The 27808-nt window shown below is 37.5% G+C and overlaps 1 protein-coding gene across 9 annotated transcripts in view; it reads right to left on the bottom strand.

The window, feature by feature from the left end:
- Positions 1 to 27808, bottom strand: part of DNAH6 (dynein axonemal heavy chain 6) — a 233798-nt gene that overhangs the window by 79843 nt on the left and 126147 nt on the right. For 8 of the 9 annotated variants that reach the window (XM_036224313.1, XM_036224318.1, XM_036224319.1 and 5 more), the window contains 12 exons: positions 26445 to 26676; positions 15365 to 15517; positions 13423 to 13563; positions 11258 to 11500; positions 9177 to 9344; positions 8463 to 8698; positions 7157 to 7418; positions 5988 to 6111; positions 5391 to 5587; positions 4210 to 4413; positions 3179 to 3304; positions 348 to 512 (listed from right to left, as the gene is read on the bottom strand). In XM_036224313.1, coding sequence (XP_036080206.1) covers positions 348 to 512; positions 3179 to 3304; positions 4210 to 4413; positions 5391 to 5587; positions 5988 to 6111; positions 7157 to 7418; positions 8463 to 8698; positions 9177 to 9344; positions 11258 to 11500; positions 13423 to 13563; positions 15365 to 15517; positions 26445 to 26676 — 2251 coding nt within the window. The remainder of the gene's footprint in view (positions 1 to 347; positions 513 to 3178; positions 3305 to 4209; positions 4414 to 5390; positions 5588 to 5987; positions 6112 to 7156; positions 7419 to 8462; positions 8699 to 9176; positions 9345 to 11257; positions 11501 to 13422; positions 13564 to 15364; positions 15518 to 26444; positions 26677 to 27808) is intronic. The other variant, XM_036224314.1, reaches the window with a different exon arrangement.

Below are 27808 nucleotides of genomic sequence, written 5' to 3'. Positions count from 1 at the left end.
AAGAATGATAGGAAGGAGGTGGTGCCTGCTAAGAAGCGAGGGGCAGCTGTGGACTGGGAGGAAGATGGCTAGAGTGCTGCGGGGGAGTACGCAGTAGTGAGACAAGGCAGCGGCCTGGGGACTGGGTGGGGAGGGATTTGAGTCCCAACTATATGGTCAGTTGGAATAAGAATCAAGACTCAGAAGAGAAGCAAGAGTGGAGGATGATGGAAGGAAAGGGGATTTGGGAAGGGGAAGAGGGATTGGGGTGAGAGCTGTTCCCTCAGGTGGGAACCCAGTGAACTTCAGAGACAAGTCACACCATAATAAGCCATTCGGGCTGGAAATTCCAGACCCACAGCTCATACCTCAGGTAGGTAGTGAGGATTTGGCAATTTGGTTGTCATATAGAACCTAAAATTTTTATCATAATCAATGTCTGAGTCTCCAAGGCGAATAAGGAGTCGTCCACCACTTATGAAGGTCTGTTTCAAAAGAATGGGTTCTAGAGCTGGATCCAAGATTTCTTTAAGCTTAAAATAAAATTAAAACAAAATGAAAGTCCAAAAACAAGGTATTAAAATAGATAACATTAACTTTTCAAAATTCCTTAGACCTTAATATTTACTTTGAACAAATAGTTTTTTAGTGACCTTATAGGTATTTCTTAATGTCCTCTCACTACCTCAAACAGTGTACATTTCCCAGTGATTGTTTTATTAATAGTCTAAGGAAATAAAAGCATGCGAAGGCAATGCACTATTCATCCCCATGAGAAAGAAGCTAATAAAAAAGCATCCCTGCAGGGTGATCCTGCAATAGGCCTCAGACAAGTGAAACTAGGTTCACTTTCATAGTTGTTCTAAGTCAAAAGTTGGCAGTCTACAGCCTGCTGTCCAAATCCGACTTTCTGTGGCCTGTTTTTGTATGACTCTTGAGCTAAGAATGGTTTGTATCTTTCTAAGGGGTGGCAAAAACAAACAACCAAACAAACCCCCCAAACCAAAACAAAGAAAGAAGGATATTTGTTCAGAGAATGTTTGTACAGAGACTGTATGTGGCCTGAAAAAACTAAAATACCTGGCTCTTTATGGAAAATGTTTGTGAACCTCTAGTATATAAGAAAGTTATTTTTATCCCCCTCAAGGCAAATCTGATTGTTGGCAAGGACTTGAGCATAAAGATGGTACCAACAGAACCCACAACAGGTCAGCATGTGTGTGATGGTGGCACATGGCCCAGGAGCTGTCAAAATTTGCTTGTAGTTGGTAGTTAACAAATCCTTTTTCACATTGTGACATGGTACCCAAGCATGTAAATTCTAAAAACAAAAGTTTATGAGATAAAATTTCCCTTACTAGTCATGATATAATTTTGTGCTTTTAATATTCTATTCTATTCATTAAAAAATGCTGATTGAGATCGTTGATTCGATTTCACACTCATGAATGGGTGGAGATGAAGTTTAAAAATATCACTCTACAAATGTAGAAAGTAGCTGGGAATATAGTGCTAACACTTCAACTTACAGAAAACAGGAGAAGCCACTCAGAGTGTCCTATTCCTGGCTGGGGCCCTGACCAGAAGTCTACCCCTACTCCCAAGAGCACTCAGCTACAGTTAAAAGCCTCTGCTGTCTAAGGGATGTACATCACAGAAAGTCTCTTGTCCATTGCCATGAAAGAAGAAATTCCCTCAGGACCTCCTGTGTCTGAAGTAAACTGTAGTTTAAGAATCCAGTTTGGAGTTAACATAACTATGCCAAAGATTTTGAGAGACCTTACCCTCTCTTGTAACCTCAGGGTTTGAATGAAGGCCTGAAACTCATTACAGAACTTCACTAGTGTTGGTCAAGGGCAGAAAGCCACACATGGAAGCTTCTGGTGCTGTTTGCAGCTTGAGTTGGGAGTATGGTGATTTACTGTGGATTTCTTAGACAGTCAAGGCTGTTCAGACAGTTTATTTAACTTCTGTGCCTCAGTTTTCTCACAAGTAAAATGAGATAATAGTAGTAACTACTTTGTAAGGTTGCAGTAAGGATTTTAAAGAGGTAATATATTAAAAATACCAAGAACAGAGTCTGGCATGTAGCAAGTCCTCAATAAATGGTAGCTAACATTAACATTAGCTATCTTTCCAGGCAAGATGCCAGTGCTACAGATAAGCTGTCCCAGGCAATGGCCTTCTCTGAGCTTCTCCTATTTTGCTGCAGCAGAGATGCTTCTAGGCACGGTTAAAAGGATGCTCAGCTCTCAACCTGTTCTTTCATTCACTCATCCTTCTATTATATAAATAGAATAGTAAATTAGGTAAATAAACCACAACCATTAACCGATCTCTTTTGTGGCCAAGGCCTTTGCACATGCACCCTTTGCCTGGAAGCCCTTCTCTCTGAGCTATTCATATGGCTGACCTCATTATATAGGTCACAGCTCAGATGTTACTACCTGTGGCTGTGCATATAAATTCATTTCCTACATCCTGCCCCACTTGATGGCTATGTCAGCACTGGGCTTTCTCCTTCAAAGCCCTCTCTTCCTCCTCCTCTCTCTTTTGGCTGTTTACTGTTCTTGTCCCCAACTAGATTGTAAGCTATCGAGGGAAACAACCACATCTGTATTATTTACCATTGATTCTCAAATAATGTATATTGAATGAGTGGACAATTTCAAAAACATCAATTCTAGGAATGATTCTAAAGAAATGGAGCAGTTAGATTCAACAAACATCCTTAAAAAAAATAATAACAAAAGTTCATTCTTATCACATCACTTAATCTAATTATGACCTTACGTCGAAGCAGAAAATAGTGTTTATACTCCCTGGATGCTTTACTGGCTTCACATCATTAGTGTGTGTGGACAGTTCCTCCTTGTGCTACTGCTTTGAATTTTTGGGGAAGCCAACCATCAGGAGCCACGATAAGGATCAAGAATCAGCAGTGTCAGAAAACATAGCCCACCCATCCCATTTAACACCAAAATGGTGTCTGGAAACAGAAAAATTTGATCACTCAACAGGCTGCTTCCCCTATGAGAATGTATTGTTTTCTTAAAAGCAAAGCAATTGGCTTGAGTAATATGAAAATGGACCTGACTGATATCTATCTTCAGCATGATGCAAACATGGCCTGTACAGGATTCCAGATGTGACCTTAAAGCTGAGAACTAGCATGAGGAAAAAAAAGTGAAAAGCAAACCTCTTCCAGCAAGACTGGTAAACCAAGTCGGATGGAATTTTCAAGTGTACGTAAAAAATTACTATCTGTAAGCTTAATGATCTTTAAACCACTTTTGCTTTCCTTGTTCCTTATCCAACGGTTTGCCTGTGTGAGAAGTACAAAGCAGAACATTGCTTTAGAATTTTATAATTGGTAAAAGGTGAAAGTTTTTAAAGTTTAGAAATTTTGTTCAATCTACAAACAGGTTTGAAAGGCAAAACAAACAAACAAACAAAAAACAAAACTAATAATACCACTTCCCTGCAAATAAAAGCAAAACAAAACACACCTTATAAGCCCAACATTTGTGATTCTCCCTTTTATTCAAATTTGAGAGGAATGAAGAAAAGACCCACCTAGAAAATAAAGTCCATGCTTCTGCAGTTCAAGGTTATCTCTCTGCTTTCTCCTCTGCTCCTTTTCCAAACCCCACTTACAACAATCTGAACCATGGGTTTAGGAGTCAGATAATGGTATCTGCAAATTCTGGGCAGACTTGCCCTAAAATTCATTAGACCCTGACTTCATTGTGACTCCTCAGGCTTTTTAGAAACAAGGACTATACAGGAATGAATTTCTGCTCTCATAGAAAACAGAAAACTAATGTTTGACCCCTTAAACAAAACCAATCAAAATGAAGTATGCAGAGCATTCAGATGCTACCCTTTTCACTTTCTGTGCCCACAAAATGAGGGGCTGGGACCAGAAGACTTCTACACTCCCTCCACATCTACATCTCTAAGATCTTATGAGATGTTAAATTCACTTTTAGATTTTGTAATGGCACAATTTTTTTTTTTTTTTTTAGAGGAAGGAGAATTTATTAGGCTGGTGGAGTACATGAGGCTCTACACAGCACAAAAGCACCTGCTCGCACTGGTTAGATTTCTTATGGATTATATACCCCTGCAGTGTCCATACAAAGGGTGTGTGATTCCTTCATCTCTGTAATAGCACAATTTTAAGCAGAGTTAACACTCCAGTCTTTATTGGAAGCTTTTGTTCCATACCTGATCTTGGGGATCAATCATCAAAGGCCACCGCCTCCCCTGAGTAACCAAAATGCCGTTTTCCGTTGATACCAAGTCGCGGGGCAGCCCATCCGTGTTCCACTGCCGTATCTCATACGGATCACCGAGGATGTTAATGAGACTGAAGGAGGGGCTGATTGGGATCTCCAGAGACTGACAGTCCTGGATCCAGCACTCTCTGAGCTGCAGAGGGAGGAGAACTTACTTGTACTGAGTGAGGAACACTCAATAAATGGGGATACACACAATGTTGGGTCAGGGGTAAGTCTCACCAGGGTCCACAGGTATCCTAGTATCAGAGCACAGGACACAGATATGGACAGAAAATTAGAAGGTCTGGGTCCTAGAACTATACTATCAACTCTCTGTGGTTTTGGGCATGTCACCCCCAGTCTGGACCTCAGTTTTCTCATGTGTAAATAATGAGAACTGTAGTAGTCTTCCATCAGGGTGTGTTGCTGTCTTGGGAGAGTCTGGAAGCACGTGGAGAAGTTGGGGTTATCGCCATAGCTGTAGGTGCTATTAGGAACTGGTAGGTGAGGAAGAGATGTGTTAGCATGTTACCCCCTTCAATGAGTGGTACAGTCATGCACAACAGAGAACTGTCTGTCCCCCAAAGGCACCACTGGCACCATTGCCCATGTGGCCCCAGATGACTGCTGAGCCCCTGTAGCGTTTACATGAGTCCTACACTAACTATAACTCAATGACAAGGGCGAAACATTTTCAGGAAAGCAGTTCATACAAATGGCTTGAAAATCTCTTTAGATGATTTAGTTTCCTGCTCTTTCCCATTGCCTAGCCCTTTGCTGCAGTCTCACCAATTCAGAACACTGCATCCTGGCTGACTTTAGATGCCACTTCTGATCATAAGGGTAGGGGACGCCTTGTCCTTTTTCCTTCCCCCAGGTTCCTGTGCTGTATAAATAAGTGATGAATAACTTTCTAAGGCAGGAAAGGAAAGTGAAGAACATGTTACGGAAAAGCTAGGGGTAGACGATCACTGGCTGCTGGGGGAGATGGAGGCCTGTGGAATGTATTCATAAGTTTCTGTGATGGAGAACCTCCACAATGGAGAGCCTCCATCTAAACTCACCTCTTCCTGTCAACACAGTTTCAGGTGCCTCTTACCACTCCTTATAGAAAGCAGGTTTACTCACCAGTTGCCTATACTGGGCTGTGAAGGCTCCATAATAGGCTACACAAGCTGCTGCTATGAACACATTCCCAATGATGTTTGATATTTCCTCATTGAATTTCTGGATGCTTTCTTCCCATCGAACTTGCTCATCTCCTAAAGCCGCTGTCAGCTTTCCAGCACGTATTAGACGGGCTTTTGTCAAGGCCATAGTTTTTGCTAGATATTTTAAGAAAATCAGGTTATGTTTTTCTTTTTCAATATTTTCCAAAAAGAGGAGAAGTTTATTTACCTGCTTCTGTTTATAGCAGAATTAGCATTATTTAAGTACTCTGGTTGAAGACAGAACTCTCTCTGTGCCCCGTAGTATTTATTTTCTGAATTGAATTCATATGTTCCTTACGTTATAATGTAACATGCTCCAACAAGCCTTATTCAGATACAGGAGTTGAATATATACAATATATTTAGTTCTATTTTTATACTAGAAGGCTAATGCAATTGTCTAATGGAAACCTCTTGGATGTTGAATGAAAGCTAAAATATGACTGCTTGAAACTCTTTCTGCTTTTGAAAATCGGGCATTTTCTGAGCAACATAAACTTTATGAACTACTTACCCAGACTTTCTTTCTCATTCACACTTTTGTCATATTTGTCTTGCAAGGCGTGGATTTTATCTTCCACTTGTTTTAGTAGTGCTTGCTTTTCTTTTAGAGTAGCCATAGTAGCATCAAGTTCAGCCTAATAAAATCAAGTAAATATTTATTAGTAGGCCCCAAAGAAGGTCAAATTTGTCCATTTATAATAGTGCTCTTTTAAAAATTAGGATTTATGTTCCTTTTTTCATATCCTAAAAGATTTTGATATGATATATGAAATTAAAACAAATATAAAATAGAACAAAATAAGAGCAGACGCAAACAGATGAAAACAAAACAAAAACAAAGCCCAACAAAATAAGTCATAAAAGGAATAGAGAAACAGATGTACCGAGCATTGGGGATGAATTAGTTACTACCCTGAATTATTAACTTTAAATGATGAAATGAATGAAATATTCATGCAATAGTAAAAATGAACCTTTCTTAACTAGTTCTCTGGAGTAGAGATCTGCAAACTTTGTCCTACAGGCCATTTCCAGCCCTCTGCCTGTTTTGTACGGGTTGTGATCTAAGAACGGTTTTACATTTTAAAATGGTTGGGAAAAAATCAAAAGAAGAACAACATTTCATGGCACATGATAAGTGTATGAAATTCAAGTTCCAGTGTCCGTAAATAAAGTTATACTGGAACTCAGCCATGTTTATTAATGTATGAATTGTCGGTGGCTGCCTTTGTGCTGGAAGAGCAGAGTTGAGCAACTGCAACAGAAACCACATAGCCAGCAAAGTTGAAAATATTTACTATCTGGATCTTTATAGAGAAAGTTTGTCAACCCCTGCTCTATAGTCCAGTTCTTTTGGTAATCTGCTCCACTAAATGACCAGTCCGTGTTTTGCCTGGGACTTCCCTTCTGACTGCTGGTTTTTCAAACTTCAGATGGCACCATCATGTGCGAGTATTTAGAAAATGGTAACATGTAGCTTTTATGGTGGAAAAGGGCTGATTTCAGAGGTCATTTCCGAATAAAATAATTTTCGCCAGTGATTTAAAAAAAAACCCCTAATTTTTAATAGCATTGCTACTATCTATATTGCGTAGTGTCACAGCGACATTATAAGGAAGCTTAAATGATTGATGATCATGGCCTATAATTCTATAAAATATCACGACACAGATGATGTACCTGTGCAGCGCGGAGTTTTTGTCTCTTTGGTTCAACTTCTTTGACCACCCGAGAGTACAGATCCATCGCTCTCACCCACATGCACATGGATTTACATGCTTTGGATACTTTCTCTACTTTTTCAGGCACAAAATCAGGATTATTAATATATTTTTGAAGCTTTGCCAATATTTGAGGTTTTATGTTTTCTTTATCATATTCTAAAAGTCTTCTTAGAAAGTTAGAGTCACCAAGAAGTTGCTTTGCTGTTGGCCAATCAGGCCTGAAAGACAGACATGATAAGTTAAAGAAATATACGCCTTTGAGAACTTTAAAATATTATCCCAGTAAGTGGGTAGTTTTAATCTCAGTGCTATAATCCTATTAATTGGTAGTTATGTATACCACTATTCATAGGGAAGCAGGTAATTGGATGACTTATGTTCCATATAACCCAATTTTGGTAGAGAAAGATTTATAAAATCAATGAATTTTTTAGAAACATAAGGGATTATAGAAATAGTAGTTTTATTTTTAAAATGCTGTGGGCCCTCATATTTTTACCTCCTTTTCCTTAGTTTAGATCCTTACAATATCTTGTTAGGATACCACAATCGCCTTCTAACTGGTTTTATGTCTCGCAGTAAACCTCATCCCCTGTGAACTCTCACCAAAATGGTCTTTCTTGCATGAAAATCCAATTATGTTGAAAATGTTCAATAGTTCTGAGTTCCCCATGGACAGGGCTCTGCACCGTGGTGCTGGCCAGAGGGTCAATAGGGAAGCTTGGCAGGGGCTGCTCTGGGCCCTCTACCCTAGCTCTGGTCAGTTTTATATGGAGAGGTTTCTTATAATGGTTAGTGAAAAAAAAAAAGATTGTACTACTAAAGAATGATTTAAAACTATATATCCCCAGGATGAAATCTGCACTGCTTAGCACAGCGAACAAGCCCTTTCATGATGTGATCCCCTCCAAGACCCATTTTACCCCATGTGGGGTCCACTCGCCGCCTGAGCATCATCTCCAGAAAAATCCTCTCACACCTCCCCAGGGGCAATCTTTTCTCAGCACTCCTAATACTTTACAGCTCTTGCATGTCTTGAAATTATTATTTTTCATATGAGCCCTGCAGGAAAGAACTTCATGTCTTCCATTATTTAGCACAAAACAGATATAAAAAAAAAATACTGTTGAATCAACTTGTTGAACAGCTGACCAAATCAATGAGAGGGTGGAGAAGAGATAGAAAAGACAAATGAAAACTGAGAGAAACAGCAAAGAAATCCCACCAGGTATTTTGGTAATACATGATTCTGAATTACTCACTTGGCATTCAAGAGAATGGAAATTGCTTCCATAACAGTCATGACCAAATCTGGGGGCTTGGTAAAAACTCTGATTTCAGAGATATCTGCTTTATCTAAGGAATCCAGTGCTTTATTAGCAGCATCGAGTGCAGGTAGAGCTTCTTCGAGATCTCTTTGAGCGTCATCGGCTATTGCTTGGGTTTCTTCAGCTTTCACTTTTGCCATCGCTTCATCTTCTTGCACAATGTTACGGACCTAACCATTGAAACATAAGGGCTTAAGTGGCCTCATATTTGAATTTCAATTTTTAAAAACAAAGCCGATAATAATGTCATATTTGCCCCCTTTGAATTAGACCAATGATGAAAGGATTAGCTATACTGAATTTTACACTCTCTGTCCATCTCATGCTACATTAAAAGAAAAATGGAGACAAAGTTATCAGAACAAGAAGTCCCTTCTAGAAGACTGGAGCTTTATGTTTATAGGCGCTGCATATTTCTCACTACTCTCTCTGTGTCACTCTTGGAGTTCACTCATTCTCGGGGAGAGAAGAGAGCTGATTTATCAAAGGGAGATTGTTTAGAACTTCAAAAGGATTGGTAGATCTATCTATTACTAAATTATTTTATTGACATATAAAATTAAAAAAATCTAATATATGACACAGTGTATAAGTGATCAGTTGGTGATCAAAGCTTTCTCTCCTACAATGTCAGGTGATTCAGTGTACCTGATCGGCATTTTCTTGATCTACTGCCAATTTGTCCATCAGGGCTTCAACATCTTGCGATTTTGTTAAAAGGACAGGTTCTAAAGCTGAAAGATCTAATTTCATTTTATCAACCAGTACATTTGTTTCTAATAGCTTGCTGAGACCATTCTTCACCCGCTCACGTGCCTAGATGACAACAAAATATTATAATGAGTATTATAAACTATAAGTTTACTGGTATCTCTTACTCATGTAGTAGAATTTTACACATATAGAATTGGTAAGTCAGTTTGTAATACTTAAAACTGTGAATGTGCAGAAATCTTCAAGCAATAGAACTCTAGGAAATGGCCATGACATTTGCCACAGTATGATTGGATTGATGGCCCCTGGCCACAGGAGTAGGACATCACTGGACTGTGGGCTCATTGAGGGTCTGCACTGTATTGTTTTTATTTTCTGTGGCAACTTGGTAGCATGTTGAATGCATGAGGGACAAGTTCAGATAGAAATTCCTGGTGACCACAGCTCTGAGAGTTTATGGCAAGAGAAAAATTCTGAGATGTCCTACATTTAATTACAGAAGGCTGGAGTGTGGGAGGAAGAGACAAGGAAAGTTAATCAGTTAGCCATCATGAGCTGAAATTAACAAAAGACTGCTCACATTCCCGAACATATGTTGAAACTTTGAATCAGCTTCCATGTGGCGGTTTCAGTGATTACCTAGCCAAACACCTGGCACCACCGCGTCTTGATTATTCACGAACATTCCAGATTGTGGCCCATGACCAATTCAAAAACATCAAATACTTCTTCTTGATGGACAATTCACTTATCCCAGAGTCTCCCTGCTTCACCTTTGCCCCCACTCCTTTACCTGTGGTCAATGTAAATTCTTTAAAAACAACTTACATCCCTCTTCCCCAAATTAACTGTATAAAAGAGCCCTATCAACCCCAGGATGGCAGACTTGTATGTCTTTTCCACTCAACCCTGCTGCTGGTAGTGTAGACTGCATACTCCAGGACCTGGTTCTTTTTCTGGCTAGCATTTGGCTCAATACACCCTTTCTTTAAAGACACTTTCAGCCTTGAAGGTTTATTTTAACACTTGCTTTCTCAGGATGGTCAGCAGGGCTGAGAATTCCCAGGGAGACAGTGTCCTACGTAGTTCACTCTGGTTGCTGGATATGAACCCTACTTCTCAGTGGCTGGAAACTTAGCTAGGTTAAAGGGGTGGTATGTGGTAGAGAAGGCACCTGGGAATAATGTTTTTGAAGGTGAGTCAGAAAGCTTGCTTTAAACTGGTGGCTTTCAAAAATATCTCTCAATTTCTTTCACTAAGCATGCATTTATCAGGTAAAAATCCTCTGAAAAACATTTGAAATTCCTAAATGACTAATACTTCCATTTTTACTGTGTTGAAAATTTAGATCATGTTAATAGCCTGATGATGATGATGATGATGATGATGATGATGATGATGATGATGGCAGGCACCATTTTCTGAGTACCTCATACGCATCAGATCATATTCCAGGCACTTCACAAATAGTATCTTGTTTAAATTCCACAACAATCCAAGAGGTAGATATAGATATTTTTAAATCTTATTTTCTACTAAGATTTATAGAATTTATAAAATGCATTCAGGGTTGTGTAGAAAGAAAGAGGCAGGACATATTCTGCCAGACACCAAAACCTTTGCTCTTAATAGGAACAACTGGCACATAGACCACTGAAACCCCATCTCTACTGCTTAACAAAAAGTTTTCCTTCTTATTAAATACTGCAGAGATGATTAGTCCTTGGCTTAACTTTGATGCCGTTGCAATGTCCATATCATTCAATGTAATCAATAACACTTGTATAAGTGATAAAAGACAAAATATAAATATCAAAGAAGAGGAAGACCTGTGGACTGGCAGTACAAGACATTTTTTTTGTCATATTGTTGGTTGTCAAGGCACATGTCAGGATGGAGAGGGCTCCAGCAGGTAAGATAGCACATAGATCTTCCACTCATTCTGGCAAAAGTTTTGAATTCAAGCAATAAAAAAGTTTTGTTTTTTTTTTTTTAAGCAATAATATTAAACTTACTGAAACCAACTGCTTCCTTTTATCACTCAGCATAGTCAGGTAGAGATTGATGAGTTCCAGATAGGAGGTGGGCGTTGTGTAGTACCTTCTCCGGAGCTCTGTGTAATAGCGTTCTGCCATATTGGAGACACCTAAGTGAACATTCACGCACATGAGGGAAAGCTTCTCTTTCAGTTCATCGCTTACAGCATCAACATTGGAGAAGAAAGTCTTTGATACGGAAAGAAGTGCTTCTCTGGGCCACTGTTAAGAAAGATATAATTTGGAAAATCTGTTGCTTATTTCCATAATATACAATTTAACAAATAAGAAAAATGTATATCTCTGGAACTCTTCCTTACCTTCTCTTCCCTTTCACCCAGTTAACTCCTACTCATGTCTCTGATGTTTAATAAACTGAGTGGCTGTGAGGGCGGTCTGAGTCTGCATCTGCTGTCTCAGAACAGTGTCCAGCACATAGAAATTGTTCAATAAATATTTACTGATTGAATGAATGAATGGTTGGGTGTCTTTAGGATAATTCCATGAATAAAATCACATATATTACGATGACCTCATGTGCTTACTCTTATTATTATGCAGTTTGGACTTCGGGTCCATTATCATAATCACTGTCCTGTTCACCTCAACTCCTTTGCTCTTCTCTTGTTTCTTTGAGGTTACTTGAACCCTAGTTATATCAACTTTCTGTTATCCCATGGCCATGACTGTGCAGCTGAGCATGGTTGGAGAAAACACACAGCCATGCTGGCTGGTCTCACTTTAAATTCATGACAAATAGCTCAAGCAGGTTCTTATTACAGTCCGGAAATGGTTCTACATTTTCTAATACATTCTTAATGTACTCTCCTAAGTGAGTATTTTACATCCTCTACTGCTTTATCAGACTGTTAACACTTCCTCTTTTCTTTTCATTCTCAATTGATGACCTTGATTCCCACATCACAGAAAAAAAAAAATGCAGCAGAAACGAAAATAGAACTTTGAGCTCTTACCCCTCACATCTTCCTATCCTTCCCATCCATCTGCTTCTGTGTTCATATACTCTGCCTTCCTTCCTATTGCTCTGGGGTAAGTTGTGCATGCTCCCTGCCTAGATCAGCTCCTTCATTGATGATGAGTCGATCCCACCCCTTCTTGCCTACTCAAAAACATTGGTTCAACAATGCTTAACTCTGTTTGCTATACCACCAATATATATATTTTTTTGTCTGGATCACTTCCATGAGCACACACATGTGTCGTTTGTGTTTCCCACTTAAAAACACTTTCTTTTCACTTCACATACCCCTCTATTACCCAACTCCTGATGTTCCTTTGGCACAAAACTTCTTGAAAGAGTTACCTATACAGTAGTTCCCCCTTATCCCGGGGGATACGTTCCAAGACTCCCATGAATGCCTAAGACTACGAGTAGTACTCAACCCTATATATACTATATATTTTTTTCTATTCTTACATACCTTTTCACTTAAAGGAAGAACTTTATGAATTTTCTTTGGCATATACGAACTTCTAACATCACTAATATTATGCTTTGGGCCATTATTAAGTAAAATAAAGATTATTTGAACACAAGCACTGTGATGCCCACACAGTCGATCTGATACTGAGACTGCCACTAAATGACTTATGGGCAGGAGCTTACATGGCCTGGATATGCTGGACAAAAATGTGAGTCATGTCCCAAGCGACAGGCACGGAGTAGGATGGTGTGAGATTTCATCACTCTATTCAGAATGGATGTGATTTAAAACTTACAAATTATTTACTTCTGGAATTTTCCATTCAGTATTTTTGGACTGATGTTGCCTGGGGGTAACTGAAACCATGGAAAATGAAACTGCAAAATGGGGCGCTACCGTGCTTACGGTCTCTGATTCCTCTTCCTTCTCTCTTGAACCTTCCTTCCCATCACTCCACTGAAACAGCTGTTTAAATCACCATTAACTTCTACATTGCTAAATTCAGTAGTCTCCTTTTCTTTTCTAATTCTGTTTTTCCTTCATTTGATGATTGTCATTGTCATCCCTGGAATATGAATAAATCCCTAGCAGGATTTAAAGCTAATGCAAATACCCTGGAGTTATCCTCGGACAATGTGTTACTCTTTTAAAATCAAGCAAGTCCAACTTCTCAGAGAGCTACCCAGGGAAGTCACCAACCTGGACGAACCAATCAATGGTACAGCAGTTCACAAGGGATGGAAACATGCGGCATCGGGACCGGAAGGCCTCCCCAACAGGGCTCATGCAGAGAACAATGTGCAGTTTCTGACGGACTCTGCTGATGAAGTATTGAAATACCTGACAAAAAGAAAGATATTTTTCAATTTGAAAGGAGGAAGCAACAGTGAAAATAAGTGTTGGCTAATGAATCTGAGTCTACTAACATCAATTAAATATGTTCATGTAGTAAATGTGTAAGTTGTTTTGTTAACATCTATTCCTTTCTCTCATGCGGTCTGGAAAGATTCAAAATGACATTTTGCAGACTCCTTTGTACCTAGAGCTCTGGATGTGATGTCAATTCTCCTTATCAGTGTATTTAAGGAGACCCCTTGAAGAAAGCAGAGAAAGGTATTCATACTAGGTTTTTCTCTGGAGTTGAGGACCATGGAGAAAGAGATACAGAGTGCACGGCAACCATCTTTTGCATGTGCAGAGCCTGGCAGAAGTGGCAGAGCCCTGGAGCCACTATACCTGGATGTGGCTCCTGTTGCAGAAGGTCATTGAGAGGATGTGACCACCAGTTAAACCATAAGCTTGACCCAGCAATTCGAGGCTCCTCACCCCCAATCTTGTTCTTGGATTATGCATTCTGCCCACTGTCCCCACAGTGGGAGCCATTTCAAGAACGTAGCCTTGAGAGAGAGCAATGCGTTTTTGAGACCACCTGGACAATATACATGACTGAACCCATGTAAGGCCTCTATATTAAACTTTTGAGATTCTAGTGGGCAGGTGTGGAGATCCACTTATTTTGTGGCCACCCAGGACAAAAGCATCACATGTAAGTTCCCTTGCTTTTTAAACCTGCCACCTTCCAATCTGGAGTGGTCTGCCTATTTCTTCCATCTCTCCTTGCCCTTTGTGTATGGAGCCCAATTTCAGATTTCCCCAAGGGAGCTCCAAGGTTGCTAATCAACAGCTCCTTAGTTTAGCTGCCAGACAGGGCGGGGGTTGCATGGCTTTGGAACCTGCAGCTGAAGCAGCAGCATACTAATTAGTTTAGTGGCTTCCTCATTCAGCAGGAATGGCTGTGGCAGAGGCAGTAGCTTCTCTGATCATTGATTTCTACAGTGTGCATTTCATATTCGTTCCAAGAAACTCAGTCTGGAATCCCTTTCTTTAGTCCTCCCAAAGATGGCTTCCCTCTCATAAACCCATTTCTGCTTACATTAGCTGAAGTAGACCCTCCTGTCTGTACCTATAAGCCCTGACTTATTGGTAGAGAAAATTCTCATGAAAGGACACAGAACACATGAGAAAGAATGGCCATAAAATTAAAATTAAAAAAAATTTGCAGAAAGAAGGGAAAGGAGAGGGGTAGACAAAAACAGTGACATGTGGAATCTAGGACAGTATTGGAAAAAAGGAAGTGGACAGCAGCTGTGGGAGGGAAAGAGGAAGGGGAAGAGAGAGAGAGACAGAGGGAGAGAAGGAGAGACAGGGAGAGGGAGCGGGGAGAGAGGGAAGAGAGAGAGAAAAATATATGCATTTTTGTTTTAGTTGTGCCATAACCTTGCCGATAGGCAAGAGAGTCGAAAGTATTAAGTACCAGACTCCTCAGGTGGGGCACTGAAGGCGTGTGAAATAAACCTGTGTTTAAGGAAGGTTAAGAGAAGCTGTCCAGTTTGTCAAGACTATGACTTTCATGGGGACAGCAGGGTTTCTGTTTTCTGCTTCCCATGGATCTCTCTTGGGAGTCTGGTCAACCAATGCTTTGAATGCAGGAAATAAAATACAAAGAATTACGAAGGAAACCAATAATACTGAAAAAATTCCATCCATGGACTCCTTAATGGGATTTATGGAACATTAAAAAAAAAGACTGAAATAACTTTTTGTTTTTACAAAGCCATATAACCATTCTCACATGTCCTACCTCATCTCTATTTCCTTCGGAAATTCCTGCTTCTTTTGCTCTTGGTCTGGTGGCTGCTAAAACCTGTTCCAGTTCATCCTTCTCAAATAAATTAGGCACTTCACCTGAGTTTAAGATGTTATTTATATCTTCTAGGAACTCTTCCACTACAATCTGTAGAAGAAAACAGAGTGATCATTATAATCAATTCAACCATTTTACAGTTATTATATATAAATTATAAAGCAAATATGATCAAAATTCACATTGAGTTAGTTTTATCTTTAAGAGAAGATAATTCTGAAACTTTGATGAAATCTTAATATTCTAATATAATAAGTACATTGATTTTTCATTTTTTTCTCCCTGTTTTGTTTCTTGAGAACCACTCATTTTTTATATGATTCAGTCATATGTGCAAGCATTTTATATTTTCCTTCTTTAAGCTAATATTTTATAAATATTAATACATATTTCTGCAGAATACTCATCATATTTACAACCACTCATGAGAGCATATGTGCCATTTACGTAGACTTAGATGGTTTACAGTTCTTATAAGAGCTATATTCCGGCTTATAGCTTTTCTCCCCAAGTTGGATTATATTCTGGGGATAAATTCCAAGGAGTGAGAGTAGCAATTAAAGTACATGAATATTTCTGGATATTGAAGATTTAAAAATTTCCCATTCAATTCAACTATGACTTCATTAACCTTTAACATTTTTGTTAATTTGGGTAGTGTAAACCATTCCTTTGGCAGAATTTAATTGACATTCCTTTGATTATTAGCAATGACGAATATTCCACATTTATTAATTTCCATTAAAAAATCTGTTCAGACTCTGTAACTGTTTATATACAGATGGTCCCTGACTTACAAAGATTCAATTTACCATTTCTCAACTTTACAATGGTGCGAAAGCAGTATGCATAATAAATTACATGAGATATTCAACACTTTATTTCAAAATAGGCTTTGTGTTAGATGATTTTGCCTAACTTCAGGCTAATGTAAGTATTCTGAGCTTGTTTAAGGTTGGCTGGGCTAAACTGTGATGTTCAGTAGGTTAGATGTATTAAGTGCATTTTCGATTTATGATATTTTCGGCTTACATTGGTTTTTTTGGAACAGCCCTATCGTAAGTCGAGGAGCATCTGTATTTCAGTTTACTTTTAAATTTGAGTGCATGATTTTCGTGTTAACAGATAAAACTTTTGTCTCTAATAGTTGTTGCAGGTGTTTTTAAAAAAATCATTTATCCTTTTGTTTCAGTTAACATTTTAGTTTTATAAAAGTTTCAGTCCTACATATATTTCACCATGATAAAGTTTCTGTTATTTTATTTTCTTCAATTTTAGCCATTTTTAAAAAATTAAATAGATATAATTTGTCTAATAATTTTCCCCTATTATTTCTGCTTTTATCTTATTGTTTCCTTTATTTGTCTTGGTGCTTTCTTGTGACCTTTATTTTCTTAGTGTTTTAAGTCAATTCACATGTATAGTTTCTAATTTTTGATTCAAATCTATAAATTTAACCCTGAGAACTGTTTGGTATATTAAATTCATTTTTCCTATTCCCTAAATAAAGATTTCAATTTTGATATTCTTTACTCAGGAATTGTTTATATGAATATTTTAAAGTTCTGAGCCACATTCTTAATTTCTTCTTTGATCAAAACATGGGCGAAGAATGTTATTAGTACAGTTTATGCTTTTTTTAATTTATGAAAAATTTCTTTAATTTTTGTAAACAATCAATTTTACTAAACTTTCAATAGTATTAGAAAATATTTGCTTTCTCTGTAAAATATAAAATGTATTATATAGCCATTAATTCCAGCTTAGAAGTCATATTCTTCATATTACCTAAGCATATTCATTTATACCTTGTATTTGCTAGGCATAGCAAATTGAAGTCCATTTTAACATCTTTTTCTTCTCAACCTCTCATAATGATAATAGTTTTATATATATACATATATAGACACACATATATATGCACATGCACCCATCAATTTTTGTTATTATGGTTATGCTTACTCTTCATTAATACAGAACATTTAAAATTGATTAGGGCTTTTGACAGAGGATGATAGCTTTTTGTTTGTTTAAGGTGGAGCAAGACAATCTGACTTGATATTTGGAGCTTTAACACTTAGAGTCTTTTTACATAACTGGCTTATTTTTTAAAAAGCAACATTAAAAATCTATAATAAATATTTTAATTAATATAGAATACTTGAAAATTAGATAATTAAAACCTATAAATAAACAAAACTAAGAAAATAAAAAATTGTTCACATTCCCAAGACCTAGAGATTTTGTAATTGTATGTATGTTATATCTATTTAGATATACATTAAACCCAAGAACTCATAGAGTAGCTGATTGATATACATGTTATAACAACACATCATAAACATTTTTCACATTAATTGATGTGTATATTTTTACGATATAATTTTTAATTTTTTACAAGTGGTCAATTATATAATTATACCACAGTGTACTTATGCAACTCTCTCTCATTAGATATTGAGGTTATTTCAAATGAACTATTATTTAAAATTATTGCAAGATCCTCTTTACCTACTTCCCTTATCCCCCTGTATTTGACCCCCTTTACCCCATCTACCTTCCCCCTTCTCCCCCACCCCACTAGTAACCACTACACTATAGTCCTCTGGTAACCACTAGCCTATAGTCCATGTCCATGAGTCTCTGTTTGTTTGTGCTACTCGTTTGTTGCTTTTAGGTTTATATCCCACGTATAACTGATATCGTGTGATTTTCAACTTTTTCTGTTTGGCTTGTTCCACTTAGCATGATTATCTCGAGGTCCATCCGTGTCGTTGCAAATGGCAGTATTTCACTTCTTCTTATGGCTAATATTCCATTGTATATATGTACCACAGCTTCTTTAGCCAATCAGCTATCATAGGACACTTTGGTTGCTTCCAAGTCCTGGCCATTGTAAATCATGCTGCTATGAACACTGGCGCGCAAATATCTTTATAGGTATGAGTTTTCAATTCTTTGGGGTAAATACACAGTAGAGAGATTGCTGGATCATATGGTAGATCAATTCTTAGTTTTTTGAGGAACCTCCATACTGTCTTCCATACTGGCTGTACCAATTTGCAGTCCCACCGGCAGTGTTTGAGGGTTCCTATTTCTCTGCTTTCTCTCCAACATTTGTTAGTACTTGTCCTGTTGATTATAGCCATTCTAACAGGTGTGAGATGGTATCTCATTGTGGTTTTGATTTTCATTTCCCTAATAGCTAGCAATGCTGAGTATCTTTTCATATATTTGTTGGCTATTTGTATGTCCTCTAGGGAGAAGTGTCTGTTCAGGCCCTCTGCCCATTTTTTGATTGGATTGTTTTTGTTGTTGTTGTTGTTGTTATTGAGTCATATGAGTTCTTTATATATTTTGGATATTAGGCCCTTATCGGAGGTGTTGCTTGCAAATACATTTTCCCATTCAAATTGTTATCTCTCTAGCCTTTGCTGAGCAGAAGCTTTTTAGTTTGATATAGTACCATTTATTTATTTTTGCTTTTACTTCCCTTGCCTTTGGGGTCAAATTCATAAAATCCTCTTTAAGCCCAAAATCCTTGAATTTAATTCCTATGTTTTTTTCTACGCATTTTATTGTTTCAGGTCTTATATTCAGGTCCTTAATCCATTTTGAGTTAATTTTGGTGTATGGTGATAGACAATAGTCTAGTTTCATTCTTTTGCAGGTGGCTTTCCAGTTTTTCCAACACCATTTATTGAAGAGGCTTTCCTTTCTCCATTGTATGTTTTCTGCTTTTTGTCAAAAAATATTTGCCCATATAAACATGAGTTTACTTCTGGACTCTTGATTCTCTTCCACTGGTCCGCGTATCTGTTTTCCTGCCAATACCATGCTGTTTGGATTACTGTCGTTTTTTAGTATAATTCGAGGTCGAGCAGAGTGATGCTTCCAGCCTCGTTCTTTTTTCTCAGGATGGCTTTGGCCATTTTGATGTTAAATGAGGTTTTAATGGGGATTACATTAAATCTGTATAATGCTTTAGATAATATGGTCATTTTAACTATGTTGATTCTTGCAATCCAAGAACATGGAATATTTTTCCATTTCTTTGTATCTTCTTCCATTTCTTTTAATAGGGTCTTGTAGTTTTCATTATATAGGTCCTTCACATGTATCACTAAATTTATTCCTAGGTATTTTATTCTTTTTGTTGCAATTGCAAAAGGAATCATTTTTTCCACTTCTTTTTCTGACACTCTGTTATTAGAGTATAGGAACACTATGGATTTTTGAACATTGATTTTGTATCCAGGGACTTTACTGTATTTGCTTATTGTTTCTAATAGTGTTCTTGTGGAGTCTTTAGGGTTTTCTATATAGAGAATCATGTCATCCACAAATAGTGACAGTTTGACTTCTTTGTTTCCTATTTGGATGCCTTTTATATCTTTCTCTTGTCTGAGCGCACTCTCTAGGACCTCCAATATTGAATAAGAATGGTGATAGTGGACAGCCTAGCCTTGTTCCTAATCTTAGAGGGAAGGTTTTTAGTTTTTCATCATTAAATATAATCTTGGCTGAGGGCTTGTCATAGATGACCTTTATTATGTTAAGGTACTTTCCTTCTATATCAATTTGTGAAGTGTTTTGATCATAAATGGATGCTGTATCTTGTCAAGGTCATTTTCGGCATGTATTGATATGATCATATGATTCTTATTTTTTAAATTTGTTTATGTGGTGTATCACGTTAATCGATTTGTGTATGTCAAACCATTCTTGTGCCCCTAGGATGAAGCCCACTTGATCATGGTGTATAATCTTTTTAATATGTTGCTGTATTTGGTTCACTATTATCTTATTTAGGATTTTTGCATCTGTGTTCATGAGAGATATTGATCTATAGTTTTCTCTTTTTGTGTTATCCTAACTAGGTTTTGGTATCAAAGTAATATTGGCCTCATAAAATGAGATGAAAATTATTGCCTCCTCTTTGATTTTTTGGAAGAGTTTGAGGAGAATAGGTATTAAATCTTCTTTGTTAGTTTGGTAGAATTCACTGGTGAAGCCATCTGTCCTGGACTTTTACTTTTTGATAGGTTTTTGATGATTGTTTCAATTTCCATACTGCTGATCATTCTATTTAGATTTTCCAGTTCTTCTTGATTCAGTGTAGGAAGTTTGTATTTTTCAAAGTACTGGTCCATTTCTTCTAGGTTATTGAATATGGAGTTATATACTTTTTCATAGTATTCTTGTATGATCCTTTGTATTTCTGCAGTGTCTGTCGTAATTTCCCCTCTTTCATTCCTAATTTTGTTTATTTGTGTCCCTCTTCTTTTTTCTTTAGTGAGTCTAGCCAGGGGTTTGTCAATTTTATTAACCTTCTCAAAGAACCAGCTCTTTGTTGCATTTATTGTTTCTATTGTTTTCCAATTTCATTTATTTCGTTCTAATTTTGATGATTTCTTTCCTTCTGCTAACTTTAGGCTTCATTTGTTTTTCCTTTTCTAGTTTTTTTAAAATGAGGTGTTAGGTTATTCATTTGGGCTCGTTCTTGTTTTTGGAGGTAGGCCTGTAATGATATGAACTTTCCTCTTATGACAGCTTTTCCCATGTCCCAAACGTTTTGATAGGTTTGTACTATCATTATCATTCGCTTCTATGTATCTCTTGAACTCTCTTTTTATTTCTTCTTTGACCCAGTTATTCTTCAGTAGCATGTTGTTTAATCTCCTTGTATTTGTGTTTCTTCCTGATTTCTTTTTCAGTTTATTTCTAGTTTCAAAGCATTATGATCAGAGAATATAGTTGGTATGATTTCAACGCGCTTATATTTGTTGAGGTTATCTCTGTGTCCCAGTATGTGGTCGATTCTTGAGAATGTTCCATGTGCACTAGAGAAGAATGTATAAGCAGCTGTTCTGGGATGGAAGGCTCTGTAAATTTCAGTCATGTCCAGGTGGACTTAAGTGTCATTTAAGGATGTTATTTCCTTATTGATTTTCTGCTTGGATGATCTATCCATATCTGACAGTGGAGTATTTAGGTCCCCTACTACGATGGTGTTTTAGTCTGTTTCTCTCTTTAGTTTCATTAGTAATTGCTTTACTTATTTTGGGGCTCCCTGATTGGGAGCATAGATGTTAATAAATGTTATGTCTTCTTGGTGCATGATTCCCTTTATCATTATGAAGTGTCCCTCAGTAGCTTTCTTTACATTTTTGATTTTGAAGTCTATTTTGTCCGATATTAGTACCGCTACTCTCGCTTTTCTCTGAATACCATTTGCTTGAAATATCATTTTCCACCTCTTCACTTTGAGTCTATATTAGTCTTTGGAATTCAGATGTATCTCCTGGAAGCAGCACATGGTTAGATTTTGTTTTTTGATCCAATCTGAAACTTTGTTTCTTTTTATTGATGAGTTCAGTCCTTTACATTTAGGATAATTATTGAAATATGAGGTCTTATAGCCACTTTATCTTTTGCTTTCTGGTAGCTTAGTGTTTCCATTGCTTTCTTGTTCTTGTGTTTCTGTTTTCTTTATTTGAGTTGGCTTTTGTGGGGTTTCTCTCTGGTTCTTCTTGTTTCATGTTATATATTTCAGTTCTGAATCTTTGGTGTGTGGTTACCATTACAAACATATAAAGGATAGTTATATATATATATATATATATATATATATATATATATATATATATATATATATATATACAGTCATATATTTTCTTCTGCACGTGCCTTATCTCCATTCCCCCTTTGAATTCAGATCTTTGACTCCTCTCCTTTTCAGTCATTGTTATCCCAATTTTTCCCTATGTATGCTGAACATTCATTACTATCTTGTTACAACAATTCACTTCTTATTTAAGCTTATAATGCCCTGTTCTTAGTAAGGGTGGCACTCCTCTGCTTCTAGTTGCCTGCTAGTCACCTTACACCTAATTATGTATTTATTTTTTTCTCATTTTTTTTTTTTAGGTGAGCTGACCCTTTTCAGTATTTCCGAAGTGCAGGCCTCATAGTGGAGAATTCCCTCAATTTTTGTATGTCTTGAAAGGTCTTAATTTCTCCTTAATTTCTAAAGGAGAGTTTAGTTAGATACATTATTCTAGGCTGGTAGTTCCTTTCACTTAATAGTTTAAATATTTGATTCCATTCCTTTCTGGCTTGTAAGATTTGTGCTGAGAAGTCTGATGATAATCTAGTGGGTTTTCCTTTATAAGTAACCGTTTTCTTTTCCCTGCCTGCTTGAGAATTCTGTCTTTGTTATTGATTTTTGATAATTTTAATACAATGTGTCTTGGTGAAGGCCTTTTTGGGTTGAGATAATTGGGTGTTCTGTTGACATCTTGAATTCCAAGATCCAGCTCATTCCTTAGATTTGGGAAATTCTTGTCCACTGTTTGTCTGAAAATGCTTTCTAGTCCCTGCTCCTTTGCTTTACCTTCGGTAATGCCCATTATTCTTATGTTTCCTCTCCTGATGGTATCAGCTAGTTCTTCTATTTCTGTGATATTACTTTTCATTCTTCGGTTTCTCTCTTCTTTCTGATTTATTTCTAGATTTCTGTCTTTGATATCACTGATCCTTTCCTCCATTTAGTTGACTCTATTTCCCAAGCTTGTTATTTCATATTTCAGCTCTTGCAGTGTGTGTGTGTGTGTGTGTGTGTGTGTGTGTGTGTGTGTGTGTTTGTCTCCAGAAGGTCTATTCTGTTCTTTTTGAGGGTTTCAAATCCTTGCTCTGCTCCTCTAGGTGTTTTTTCAATTACTGAAATTATTGAGTTAAGTGTTTTGGATTTCACTGAGTTTTTTCAGAAGTACCATCCTGAAGTCTGTCATTTAAGTAGCATATTTCTATTCTGTTAGCTTATTTTCTGGAGATTTTTCTCTTTTTTTCTGAGATCCCTTGTCACCTTGGTTGTTCATGGTGTTTAATGGACTATTTCTCTGTCGGGGCATTAATGGAAGTGTGTTCTGCTTTTTTTTTTCCCAGAAAGAAAATTTATTACAAATTTTCTCACTAGCCTGCTGCAAAAAAAGGCGCTTTTCTTTTGCTTTCCAGTAGGTGGCATCTCAGCCTCTTGGATCCCTGCTTTATATAAAACCTTTAAAATGCCTTTTTATTTTCTTATAGATATTTAATCACACTCACTACCCTCAGTTTCAGTCCCTGTCAGTGTTAGCAAGTTTTGGCAGTATTTGCTCAGATTCCCCTGAGGCTCCACAATGTTAGTTTTGGCGGTTATGGCGGGAGGGGCTCTCTGAGTTGGGGAACGGGAGCTGCCGCTCAGCTTCAGTTTTGCAATCGTGGCTAGTAAAAATCAACTGTTGTTTTTCTGCCATCCCAGTTCTCTGCTTTCTGCCCTAATGACTGGGCCCTGCTGCTGGCTGTGTGGAACTCACAACTCTCCCAGATAGGGTTGTTCAGGGAAGTCACCCCTCTCCTTTCTCCTACAGGAGCTCTAGCTGCTGTGAGAAGCATCTTCTTTATTTCTCCCGGTCCACTGTTGGACACCCAGAGTTCTGACCTGCGGTAGCTCTTATGTGCAGATCCCTCACTCAGACATGCTGGTTTGCAGTTTTGGTGGTTTTTTTGTTGTTGTTGAGTTTTAGATGTTCAGCTTATTGTTGTTTCAAGGAGAGAGATCTGAGGACATCTCTCACTCCACCATGTTTATCAAAGCTCAATATTTCAATTTTTTTAATGGCCAAGTGAGATTCAATTGTATATATGCAGCACAACTTCTATATTCAACCATCTAAAAAGGGCACATAGGTTGCTTCCATATCTTGGCTATTGTAAATAGCAGTAACGTGAACTCAGGGATGCATATATCTTTTCGAATTAGTGTTTTACATTTATTTGAATAAATACCAAGAAGTGGGATTGCTGGGTCATAAGGTAGTTCTGATTATTGTCTCTTTATAGTATAATTTGAAATCAGACAGTGTGATAGTTTTAGCCTTGTTCTTTTTTCTAAGGATTGCTTTGGCTATTTGGGGTCTTTTGTTCTTCAACACAAATCTGATGATTTTTGTTCTATTTTAAAAAAAATGCAATTGGGATTTTGATGGGGGATTGCATTAAGTCTGTATATTGCTTTGGTTAATATGGCTCTTTTAATCATGATGATTTTTCCAATCCACAAACATGGAATATCTTTCCATTTCATTGTGTCTTCTTCAATTTCTTTTAATTATGTCTTATAGTTTTTAGTGTATAGGTCCTTCACAGGCTTCATTAGGTTTATTCCTAGGTTTTTTATTCCACATTTCCTGGCTGAACAGGGCCACTGGCTTCATTCTGTGGATGATCAGCTGTGCCTGCCAGACTCTCTGCTTATGTTGCTGTACTGTGCAGCTTTCCAGTGTTCTGGACAGTATTTCTTGTTGAGCAGGGCTTGAAGATATAGTCATCAGTGGGTAGGGCTATAAATTAGCTCCCATGCCTGGAAAGCATGGGAGAGCAAGCTCTAAGAAGCCTCCAAGTGTTTCTGGTCAGAGTTTCTAGATAGGAGGGACTGAGAGCTGCACTAAGTAGATGATGGGGCTTGAGTTAGTTCCCCTGATAGGAAAGGACAGGAAAACTGGGTCCAAGTCCAGAAGGGCTCTTTGTTTGAGGTCTTGAGTTCCCTGGCTGAACTGTGCCACTAGCTTTGCTCTATGGCAATCAGCTCAGCCTGCTATATTCTTCACTCGGGCATTTCTGGGATACATAAATTTTCAAGTTTCAAGCCAGACTTTTCAGATTGGGCAGAGATAGGACTTACACTGAGCAGTGGGCAGGGCTATGACTCAATCCCCCTGCCTGAACAAGGTGGGGGTGGGGGGCAGACCTAGCTTCAGGAGCAGAAAGACTTTTTGTTTGAGGACTTCCAATCAGACACCTGTGCCCTACTGAGTTTCCTGGTCAGACTGTGCCACTACCTTGGCTTTGCAGATGAGCAAAGCTACTGGTTGGGACTACTACTTCGGTGCTGAGGGCAGGAACTCAGTCTGCCAAGATCCCAGAGATTGTTTCAAGTCCCCTACTCCTATCATTTCCAATGGTCAAGCCCCACAGATTGCCCCATGATCTCCATGATATGAGACTGGAGTGAGACTCCCAAGAAGTGACCCACAATGCTGGGTGATCTAGATGCCCACCCTGGATTCTCTTTTCCCACTGGAGGAACTATAAGCTCAGGGGATACGTCTTGATATTATGCTGTACTAGCCTAAGGGAGAGGTAATATGGTCAGCATGTAGCTAGCCACTCCTCTTACCCTTCTAACACAGTCTGTCTTGGTCTCTGTGGCTAGGGGCCAAGGCAGGCATTGGTTTTCTCCAGAGCCAATGGTGTGTATACATTCAACTATGGGTCTTTTTTCATTTGTAAAAAATATTTACATATTCAGATATAAACTTGTATGTCACAGATGTTAAACATATTTTCCACATTTTGTGATTATACTTATCCCATTTACAGTATACTTTAAAAAGTAAAATGAATTTTAAAATATTTATGCATCAGATCTATGATATTTTTATACTCTGGCTAACTTCTATGAAGGTTTATTTTTCTTAATGTTAAAATAACCAAATGTAGTCAATATAGAAAATCTTGTACTATAGAATAGATTGAAAAACAGTTAAAATGGTTGTTATAGATATAGTTGTAAATCTTATTTTAGTTAATTTAATCCTAAAACATAGCTGTTAATTTTTCCTTTTCTTGAGTAAACACAACTTCCCTAATTGATTTTACTGGAGGAATTACTTTCTTACATTAACGTTACAGAAATAGTTTACTACTTTCTGCTATTCTCATCCTTCTCTCAAAGAAAAGTTAAAACCTTTCTCACCCTGTTAACCTTTGATCATATTTATTTACTTAGAATTTAAAGGGGGAAACAGTAGTTGGTAAAATAAAATGTGTTATAAAAGTCTTTTACAAGGTCCAAGAAATCTGTTATTAGCATGGACAAGTCCATGAACTATGTCATAAGAACTATTAAAGCACAGATGTGATTGTAACACTCATACTTTTCTTGTTCTTACTCTTTGGTTACTGAAATATGTACCTGTGTGTCTGTGAAGAGGAAAACCATATTCTTGTCGTCTATACCAGCCAGTTTGTACAACTTCCTTAGGTCTTCATGAAAAGTATCATAATTATATCCCCGACTCAGTTCAATCTGGAAACATCTGTAACCGCATATGTGAGCGGCAAGTCTTGTAAGAGACTGCTTGCCAGTTCCTCCTACTCCAACGAGCAGGGCATTACCTCTTTCCTGACGAATCATGCGGGCAATTCTGCAGGAAGCAGAGCAGAGAAAGATTTATTTCAAGTGTACAGATGTGGCTTCTGCTCAGAGGGCCTGCTCCAGTATGGAAGGCTGGTGGCCAGTGGAGTGTCATCCCTGAGTACAAGACCACAGGAAAGAATAGTGCATGTCTGAGTTTCATGTCTGGGAGGGAAGTACTTCTAGGTTTTTCCTTATATCCATCTCTCCCCACATATAACCCTTTCCTAAAGGCTATTAGACTTGGTCATGCAAATTTAGAGTAAAGTAAAATCTCTTTTCGTGTCTTCAAGTGTGAAGGATTTTGTCAGGAACCCTGGCTGATCTAGGTCACTACTATACTAGTCATTATATTGGTAAGCCCAGGTCTCCATTTATAAGGATGAGCAAGCAGAAAAATCATTGAACCTAGGAAAAGACATTGCAGTTCAGAAGGAGAGATTAATGGAAAAAAATCTAAAATAGATTTACTGTAAGATATCAATAAATTTTAGAAAATTTCTGATTCATGTTAAGAACAATAATTTAAAAAGCATTGTAATCATGATATTAAAGTAAGCATGCAGAAAGAGAAAAAAGGGGGAATAATCAGTTTGGGAAAAATTGAATGGAGATAGAAAAATCTGACTACTAAATTGAAAACCTCTGTGGAAGATGAACCTCGCAAATAGGATACTGAAGAAAATTGAATAAGTGAAGTAGAAGACAAATGCAACTTACCTAGGACTCAGTGAAAATAGATAATAATATTAAAATGCCAAGAGAAAATGGAAGATAAGGAGGACAAATCTGGGAGAAACAAATGGGATTCCAGAAGCCACACAATGGGAATTGTAGAAGGAGAGACAAGAGGAGATAGAACTGATAAAACGGTGACTGAAATAATGGAAAAACCCCTCAGAGCTGAGACCACAGATGTGAAGACATCACTGAGGGTCAGGAAAAAGAAAAAAAACAAAGATGAGAGGTAAAACTAAATATTTTCTAGGAGATATAGAAATAAAAATAAAATATGTGTGTAGGTATATGTATGCATATATGTATGTATGCATATATGTATCTATTTCATACAGGTAGACATATATGAAGTAGAAATCTATATTTTAGACATAGCTGAAAAGTTTGTGAGCATTTAAAAAACA

The sequence above is a fragment of the Rousettus aegyptiacus genome, unplaced genomic scaffold, assembly GCF_014176215.1.
Source record: "Rousettus aegyptiacus isolate mRouAeg1 unplaced genomic scaffold, mRouAeg1.p scaffold_m13_p_7, whole genome shotgun sequence".
NCBI lineage: Eukaryota > Metazoa > Chordata > Mammalia > Chiroptera > Pteropodidae > Rousettus > Rousettus aegyptiacus.
This window is presented reverse-complemented; position numbering and strand designations above follow the sequence as displayed.